This window comes from Leptodactylus fuscus, chromosome 2, assembly GCF_031893055.1.
Source record: "Leptodactylus fuscus isolate aLepFus1 chromosome 2, aLepFus1.hap2, whole genome shotgun sequence".
Classification (NCBI taxonomy): Eukaryota; Metazoa; Chordata; class Amphibia; order Anura; family Leptodactylidae; genus Leptodactylus; species Leptodactylus fuscus.
Window position 1 is genome coordinate 215214573 of NC_134266.1, and position 10142 is coordinate 215224714.

Here is a 10142-nt window from a genome sequence, read left to right on the forward strand (position 1 = left end):
TCCCTGTTGGTCTGGCTGATAGGTGTTTGTATGGAAGTTTGTGAGCAGTGTCTTGATTTCGGGTCGGTTGGTTGCGTTGGTATATTCTATGGCCTGGTGGTTGGCCCATTTGAAATGTCTTGGTAGGTTGTAGAGGCCGGACTGTTGGGGCTCATGTGTGGGTGTTTTGTTCCTGGTTCTCATGTATAGTAGGATCTGGTTGTGGTCTGATAGATGGGAGTCAGGTGCGATTGTGAAGTCTTCAATGTCTGACAGGTCTGCGTCTGTAATGGCATAGTCCACCACGCTGTTGCCCACTTGAGAGTTTAGTGTGAAGCGTCCTCTGGGATCGCCTGTGGTACGTCCGTTTATTATGTACAGTCCTAGGCTTCGGCACATGTTCAGCAGTTGTCTCCCACTCTTGTTGACAATTTTGTCTTGGCTGTTTCTTCTTGTCTGTGTGGGTTCTGGGTGGTGGATCTCACATTCTGCACCGTGCTTATATGAGCAATGCTCGGGTCAGCAGGTTCCGGCCTGGTTTTTGCGACCTTTGCCCCAGGTATGAGGAGTCCCCAGGTACATTCTATCATCTTCTTTGGTCCTGCCCTGTAGTACAGGGTTTCTGGGAGCAAGTCAGAAAGTTCTTGCACGACCAGATGGGGGTATCTGTCCCAGATGACCCCAAACTATGCCTCCTCTATGTGGATCCAGAGCATTTCTGTCCTACTGCAGAGAGAATGTTTCTTTATAAATCTCTGTATTGTGCTCATAAGACTGTGGCCCGCCGTGCTGCGTGACAGGATCAGATCTGTGATTGTCTCTTTGCCTCTTAAAAAAAATGGATATTTAATCATAGGGATAAGGAGTCTAAATTCCACGGTGCCTGGGACAAATGGGTAGCTTCCCCACATACCGTCTCAGGTCTCGTTCACATCTGCGTTGGTAATTCGTTCGGGGAGTCCACATGGGGACCCCCCGAACGGACTACCGAACGTATTTGCAAGCGGCGTGCAGTGAAAGCACATGGATCCCCATAGACTATGATGGGGTCCATGTGCTTGCCGCGATCCTGTTTGGATGGGTATGAGTGTATGCGCATGTTGGTGTGGAGTTCCCGGGGGTAGTCCTGTGGAGGGAAAGGGGGCGCGCCGATTGTTTATGGTTTACTGTGTACTATTTTTCGATGTTTTGGTATAATTCATTTCCTTTTTCATGAGGAATTCTTATATGATCTTTATTTAGAATTTGGGTATTGCCTGGGCTGGTGACAAAAAATGTCACAATCTAACTTTCAGTGTTGGGTGGGCTTAGAAATGGAGTAGTATTTCATGGCAAAAGTATTACTGATGCTAAGTTCACATTAGTGTTGATTATCTGTTGTTCTGGCCCTTCAGAGGATCAGAACAATGGATATACAGACACTAAAATAGCAGTTACACACAGAGCCAAACTAACCCCATTAACTATAATGGTCTGTCGGGTGTCCAATGTTTTAAAACTGAAACTGGTGGACGAAAAAACCACTCATGCAGGACTTTTTTGTCCACCAATTTCAGGCGGACATTGCGATGAAGTCTCACCCGAACTTACTTTAAACATTCTCTTTATGATATTTCCCCCAATATATATATATGGAACTAAAACTAATTATCAGATATAGGCAGAAATGCATGTCATATTTGGAAAGTAATATCTTTCTATTATCAGAGTAGTTTTCAAGCACCACTTTAATTTCCGCTGTGACAGGTACATGAGAAGCAATAGAATATTATAAGCTGTTTGTTTTGACTGTTTTCAGTTTTGCCCAAAGCACAGAAAGCAGTTTTCTTTCTTACAAACCTGTCAGAAACTGATATCTGCTAGTGTGAACTAAAGCTGTTATCTGGAAACATCTAAAATATTTTCCTGAAATGAAAACATAATTGATGTATAGAAAACATAACATCTTTCCCATCTACCCACTAGATATTATCAACGCTTATGAAGATCATGAAAGAATGTTGGTACCAGGGTCCATCAGCGAGGCTTACTGCTCTAAGGATCAAGAAAACCTTAAACAAGCTGAAGAATTCCCTGGAACAAAGGAAACAAGACTGCTAAAGAAAAGGGAACAACTTTGTGATTTGCACATTGTAAAATCTAAAGAGAAAAGCAAAACCAAAGCAGAAAATGTGTTTCGTGACCATATAGTCTGTGATATGTTCCAAAGCACAGCACCATATAATATGGATTCCAAGCAATGCACCAGCCTTTCACCAGCATTACTCCTGGCATACATAGCTATGCTAGAACACAAGAGCAAGCACCTTTACCGGCTACTAGTAAGCCATACTTCCTATATATAGTAGGGTATAAATATTCAGCAATACTGAAAATATATTAAACTCTTTATATGTCCAATGTATGTATACTACTGAGCATCATCCACAGAGGGAAATATCGGAGAAATTCCCTTAATTGACGCTTTTTAAAAAAAATAAGCCTAGTCTATATTCCTTCACAAAAAGCATGGTCTGTTCTTATGTACCTCACATACAGGCTACCACTAGTCTGGAATCACAAAGCATGGCAGATACGTGAAGGCTTCACCAGGTTTTACCTGTTTAGAGAGGAGGTTAAGTATTACCTAAAGACAAGTATAAATAAGAATGTATACAATAAGAATATATCGAGGGAGGTAGGGCATCTTGTTCAGCTTGTACTTCTTAGTTTCTTACAAACCATTGATATAGTTGGTTATGCCAGTCATGTTGTTCCTATACATTACCAACTAATGCCATACACAGCCCGATTCAAGCACTTTGAGAACGTGAGCTAACAAGAACTGGGCTTGTGTATGGGAGCCGGGGGAGGCGGATTAATCTGGACATCTGGTCTTCAGAAATATTTGCTGTAATCTCACGGGGAAAATTCCCAACAAGTTGGATAATTTAATTTTTACTTGTAGTTATTTAAAGTAGTCTTGAGAGTGATTTCCTAGAAGAGAAGCAGTGTCCAGTAACCACTGGTAAATACTGAGATAATACTTACATAAAGGCATTGTTTGCTTAGATAGATTAGGAAAATGCTATTTGCATTATAAAATATCTTTATTGGTAAGTATACTACTTTCCTAGAACTGTATTATGCTCTGTTCACACTGGCATTTAGGTTCTGTTCCATCATGTTTTCATTTGCCCTGAAGGATTTATATCAGTCAAAGCTGCTGATTTCAGTAGGACCAGCTGACTGATATGAATAAGGGACTCCAAACTGTCCCCTAACAGAAGATATTCAAGGAAAGAAGGATCAAGTTGTTGGATTTCAATGCGGTAAATCCCTTTGTTCTCAGGAAACGTCACCACCATAGCTGTCTGGAAGAGTTTGTCTCACTTTCCCCATTTAGAACACATGCATGCTCTGCTCTGTCCAGTGTGCATGTATGTGGGGATATCATGAGAGATAGCTGAGCACAGGACAATTGCAGTATAAGCAATGGGATCTGTTATGATCCTTCAGAATAGATTATTATACTTTAGGATCTGTTGCTCATAGGACCGGGCGCAGTTCCCTGTGGGTGTCCTGAAATGCTACTGTGCATGAAAAAACAATAAAGGGGCTATGTTTATTCCATGCATTAGTAGTGGGACCATTCTAAAGTGGTGGCAAGATGGGAATACCCTTTCTATGACTTGCAGCCCAAATACAGTAAAAGCAAGCTCTGCATGCCTATGCAAAACAACAACAATCAAACAAAATGATGTCATTTCTATAGTGCAGAAAATCAAAGCAACTTGTTTAATAAAATGTACAATGTGTTACTCTTAAAGCCAATTCCAGTGACTTCTTCATAAATATTCATTTAAAAGTGAAATTCTATTACAATGACTTGCATTTATTATTTATTTGTCAGTTTAGTCAAGATAAATGTTGAGCAAAGAGAGGAGGGTTTACATCTAAAACGGACAATGTCCCTTAATAAGATGATACATGGTCATCATTAATTCTGCCATCTTAGTACATAGAAGTGATTTTCTCTACTACGACTGGCCTGTACATTGTTCATGTTAATCACATTTTACAATGAAGTTGACATTGTGTCTGGGGGCGCACATTAATCCCGTAGGCACAATCGATCCCACTTCAAAAGTATATCAAATTTGATTTTGGCAACTAAAACGCAGACAGATAAATAAACTAGCTCCAGGCAAACAAGAATAAAATGGATAGATAAATCAATTATAACTCAACATTTTTTACATTTACATTTTGTCCTTACAGAAGCTGCCACAAAAACACATATCTAGTCACTTGTCTAAGATTCCTGTTCACTCGAGCATCTGGCTTGTCTCATGGGGCAGCGCCACTGAAATACAATATTAGCTGCTTTATCAGTATTGTGTGCAAATATATTTTTATGTGCTTTATTTATACTCCAAATATATGTATATCTTAATTTATTGATGTATCAATGTTCTGTTGTTTTAATAGAATATTTCAGCTCCTTAACGGTTTGCTCTTTTATTGTAGTCCATGTTGTTTTGGAATTTCTACCAAGAGATACCAAAAAGGCTTCTGATTCATATAGTGTTTGTACAGCTATGGATTGTTCTTGATATTTTCTCAACCTCGTTTCAATAAAAGAAAAGAGATACAAGCCTTAGGCTGGGTTTACACGTGCGGGTTTTTAATACAGTTTTTGAAGCCAAAACCAGATGTGAATTAAAGGGGTTATACTGCAAAATGTATTTATCCTCTATCCAGCTCAGTGGTCAGACCCCCCTCTAATCCTGAGAACAGGGGTGTTTTACCCTCATTGTGAATGCAGCGATGGCCACAGAATGAATACACTCTTTCTAGCCAAGTTCTGGACTTCCACTATTTCCAGCCCTCTCATTAAAGTAAGTGGAGTGGGTACAAGCATTCTGTGTGCACAGATACACTATGTGATCAAAAGTATCCGGACACCTGGCTGAAAATGACTTACAAGTTCGTGGCGCCCTCCATTGGTAATGCTGGAATTCAATATGGTGTTGGCCCACCCTTAGCCTTGATGACAGCTTCCACTCTCGCAGGCATACGTTCAATCAGGTGCTGGAAGGTTTCTTGGGGAATGGCAGCCCATTCTTCACGGAGTGCTGCACTGAGGAGAGGTATCGATGTAGGTCGGTGAGGCCTGGCACGAAGTTGGCGTTCCAAAACATCCCAAAGGTGTTCTATAGGGGTCCAGTCAGGATTCTGTGCAGGCCAGTCCATTACAGAGATGTTATTGTCGTGTAACCACTCAGCCACAGACCGTGCAGTATGAACAGGTGCTCGATCGTGTTGTAAGATGCAATCGCCATCCCCGAATTGCTCTTCAACAGTGGGAAGCAAGAAGGTGTTTAAAACATCAATGTAGGCCTGTGCTGTGATAGTGCCACGCAAAACAACAAGGGGTGCAAGCCCCCTCCATGAGAAACACTACCACACCATAACACCACCGCCTCCGAATTTTACTGTTGGCACTATACACGCTGGCAGATGACGTTCACCAGGCATCTGCCATACCCACTCCCTGCCATCGGATCGCCACATTGTGTATTGTGATTCGTCACTCCACACAACGTTTTTCCACTGTTCAATCATCCAATGTTTACGTTCCTTACACCAAGCGAGGCGTCGTTTGGCATTGACCTGCGTGATGTGTGGCACGCAATCACCTGACCACGTTCGAAGTCCGTGAGTTCCGCAGAGTGCCCCATTCTGCTCTCTCACGATGTCTAATGTCTACTGAGGTCTCTGATATGGAGTACCTGCCAGTAGGTGGCAGCACAATGCACCTAATATGAAAAACGTATGTTTTGGGGGGTGTCTGGATACTTTTGATCACATAGTGTACATTCACAATAGGGATAAAACACACCCAATTCTTGGGACCTATGGGGGTCTCAGCAGTCAGATTCCAACCAATCAGCAATTCATCCTTTATCCATAGCCAGGGGTAAATATTTTTTGTTTCATAAACCCTTTAAAATAAAGAGAAGTACCATCTGTCCTCAATAACAGTTCTGCCTTCAACACTTGGTTTTGGCTTCAAAAACTGCATAGAAATCTGAACATGAAAACATCTTTCTGGGGCATTTCCTACTAATGACATTTATCTCCTGTCCACAGAATAGGCAATAAATGTCTAATCTCTAACGGCCTCTGAGTGCTCCATAGGAACATAGCAGTAAATATAAATGTACAGTCAGTGCTCCATCCACTTCTATGGTATGCAATGAGATTTCCATCATGGAAGTCCCAACGAAGTTAATGTAGTGCTGGCCAAACATTTGCACTTCAATCACATGGATCATTCACGGTCCCCTGTTCTTGTGATCATTGGGGGTCCAACAGGACTTTATTCCTTATTCTTAGGATTGGGGGATAAGTATCAGTGGAAAAAATCTTTAATGGAAGTGAAAGACCCTATTCTCTGGTTCAACCAGCTCAGTACAAACACTGTTATGGCTAGGATCCTGTTACACCAGCACACACTGCACACCATTCACTGAATGTTCTGTAGCATGTTAAGGATCCAGTGACTGCATTGCTTTCAGTATGGAAGGGGTGGACTCGGAGATACATTGGGCACCCATATATTATCAAATTTATGGATTGGAAGTGTTGTCCAGAAACAAAATTGGGGGTAAGACACATGCTACTGTTTTTGCTCACATTCAATTCCTTATTCATTGTGATAGTATATTAGAGTTTTAGTAATCTGCATTTCAAACACATTTTAACTGGCTGGACAACCCCTTTAATTCTTGGGATTAGGTTGTACCTCCATGATCATAATGGTACAGCATATTCTAGCAATATACCATAACATTAAAAGACGGGGCTACTCCTTTAACTGAAACATCTGAGAAATCTAAGATTGTGGGTAAATGTCACTTTTTGCAAATATCAGTTTTGCTGTGAATCCCACTTTGTGACATTTCAGCCCACTATTAGAAGCATTCACTATGAGTACAGCTTATACTTATTGCACAATTCAGTCTTCTGAGAATTTTGCTCATAGCTGTTTTCGTTCTACTAAAAATCTGACTCTCAGGAGTGGGAATTTATTGTCCATATGTTACATCCCAATGAGATTTATTCCACCATGCCTCCGTCGTCGTATAATTCTCCCAGTTAGCATTTTTTCACTAGCTGAGACTCTTTTTCTCAGCAGTTTGCAGGTATTATGAAAACCTCATTTACTCCCCTGTTGGAACATTATTACTTTGTCTTTCTAGTAATCAGCTAGACTGATTAAAAAGAAATTAGCCTGAAAAGGTTATGAGCATTCTATAAAGGAATAATTATTCACCTAAATCACCAATGAAGCATACTGTGCTATGTTCTGTGTAAGCTCAGTCACATATAATGCATGTTCGGCACTCCATGGTGAAGAGGGGACAACATGCTCTGGCATCCTAGGTAGTAGGAAAAATGGAGTCTCCAAGAGGCTGAATAATATCATGCGAATATAAAGATTCCCCACCCAACACCTGTCAGCACTGCTCCCCTCACACATACACACTGACTGCTCCTTGTCCTTATCTAAGCTCTTGCATTCATTTCATGAAATGGTATATTAGACCGTAAGTCTGCAATATGTCATACAATCTCTGGAATTGAAGATTTTGTCCAGGGTCACAGAAATATGGCTGCTGTCTTCCAAAAACAGTGCAAACCTGCAGCTTAGCTCCTAGAACCCAATTGTCACCCTGCTCTACTGAGGTACCCCATGTAGTAGTATATTGGGCTCAGTACTGCTATGTATTATGGGGATATTGTACATTGAACATAATGGAGGGAATTTATCAACATGTCCACACTAATTTTCTGGCATAGATGTTTGATATTGTGGTGCAAATTTAGTGCAAGGCCACACATATGTGACACATTCCCTGTTCTGCACCTCGCTCTCTGTAATCCACAAATTTGGGTAGGGACAGGGTTGGGGATGCCTCAGCTGAACATATTTATTATAACTCAGTCCAGTTTGCAGGTATAAGCTATGCAGGAAATATTGGTAAATCAGGAGTGGCTTGCGCTTGTCTGGCCCTTTATTAAGAATAGTGTATGAAACAATGTCATAAAAAATCTGCCCCAATATTTCTTGGAACAAATACCTCCATAATATTGCATTTGATTTAGCAGTCACTTTTTTAAATACAAATCTGGAAAAAAAATTGGGTTTCCAATTTGCTCTGAAATTAGAAGTTATTCAGAACCATAATAAGGTTATGTGCAGGAGTCCTAAGGCAGAACTCATGTTTTTTGGCCTCACTCTGCAGCATCCAGTTGTGTGCTATATTGAACATTACTTATGTTGAGATGTAGTTGACAGATTACCACTAGTGACCTGAATATGTAAGTTGCATTACCTGATTCCTTGTCCCTAGACCTGATGGATCACATCTATGTTAACCATGATATGTACGGTCATATACTATCACTTGGGCATAAAACCAACGGCATGGTAATTTCTCTGCTTTGACAACAACCCTTATGCTTGTGATGCTGTATTTTAAATAATGGATTGTATATTTGTATTAATGGGTTGTACATAGGCTAGATATAATCATTGTTTACTATGTTAATAATATTGCTTAACTTATTTATATATCAGGATTGTTATATCATTTTTGTTGCTATTGTTTGTACATCTTTAAAATTAAATTTACATATATACCTATACAACTTTGAGTGTTTGATTTTTTTGTGCATAGAAATATCACATCATGCCAAGTACTGAACAAATAGATTTTGGAATAAGACGTAGTTCCGAATTCTCAGATAAAAGACTTCCAGCATCAGCGAACAAAAAGTCTAAAATTTAACTTTTAATATATCATTCCATTAAAAAAAAAATCACACGGTCTCAAATAAAAAATAGGAAAGACATAATTAACATATTGTTAATATTAAATAATTTCTACACTTATAGGACCATATTACTTTAATGATTATATTTCATGCATGTGTATAGTCATACTCAAATATTAAAGGGGATGTCCAGTTTAAAAAATCTAGACTAAGCGAAACTGTATAATACAATTAAAGATTCTTGTTCAATTGTCCACTGATCCTTCGCTGTAGCTCACTGCCACTGTTTGTTTACCTATAGTCAGCATTGGACTGGGGTGCCTAGGGCCCACTAGTAAAATTCACTGTAACGGCCCACTATACGGCTGCATGCAAATATTACCTGGCGCTCATCGCAAATACCTAAAATGCCACCACCATATAGGTCTTTTCTGGTAGTAACTTGCTCGCTATGGCACTTGCCTATGATTGTTTCTTTCCTGGGGTCCTGTCACCAGTCTGTTTGCTGCCTCTTGCCTTGAATTAGGACCCTCTTAGCTCTGTCACCCTGAAATATGTATTCACATAGTAGCAAACCTCAGACAGCACCAAAATGCTGCAAGACGATTGATCAATGGTGCCCCTAAAGTGATTGAGAATTTGGGGCCCAGGGAGAAAGGAAAATGGTTTACCTGAATCTGCACCTAGATGTCATCTCAGCCGCATGGCTTGGTTCAGATGCTGTGCAATGATTATCTATATGAAGCATAATGAGTATACCGTGCCATGCCAGGGTAAGCTGGGGTTTCATCTGGCTCAGGGGCCCATCGGTGGATTCACCTTTGGGCCAGTCATAGCCTGGCTGTAGTGGTGATGACGTCATTTGACCACTGTAGTCAATCACTGGTCTTAGTTGGACTCTGCCAATATTTGGCAGTTATCAGTAAACAAACACATACAGGAAGCTACTGGAGAGAAAGTAGACAGGTAAGTATATGGCAGATAGAATAGAAGGTCTGTGTATTATATGACCTTTATACAAAACATCCTCTCCAGCTGTGCCTCCCTAAACACTAGGGGAGACCACACTCATGAGGTTCATCCCAAAGTTTGGTAAGCAATGACCTGCAGTACACTCTCAGTATGAAGAAACTATAGATACACATATTTGGGGGTCTGTGTAATAATCTATGTGTACTTATATGGTAATAAAATGTGTTCCACATAGAATCTAGTTATCAGTACAGGGACGGTGACTCATTGCAATCAGCCAGTAATACTTCCATGAACTGCTATACACAGGTTACATTGTTCTGATTTTGGTCTCCAATTGGAACACACTTTTTCCATTACTATTA

The 10142-nt window shown here is 40.3% G+C and overlaps 1 protein-coding gene across 1 annotated transcript in view; it reads left to right on the top strand.

Annotated features, from left to right (window-relative positions):
* The window catches only part of ACVRL1 (activin A receptor like type 1), a 64546-nt gene extending 55922 nt beyond the window's left edge, over positions 1-8624 (top strand). Inside the window, exon 10 of the mRNA XM_075265532.1 lies at positions 1945-8624. Within this exon, the coding sequence (XP_075121633.1) occupies positions 1945-2079 (135 nt within the window). The 3' untranslated portion in view covers positions 2080-8624. The remainder of the gene's footprint in view (positions 1-1944) is intronic.
* The last annotated feature ends 1518 nt before the right edge of the window (positions 8625-10142 follow it).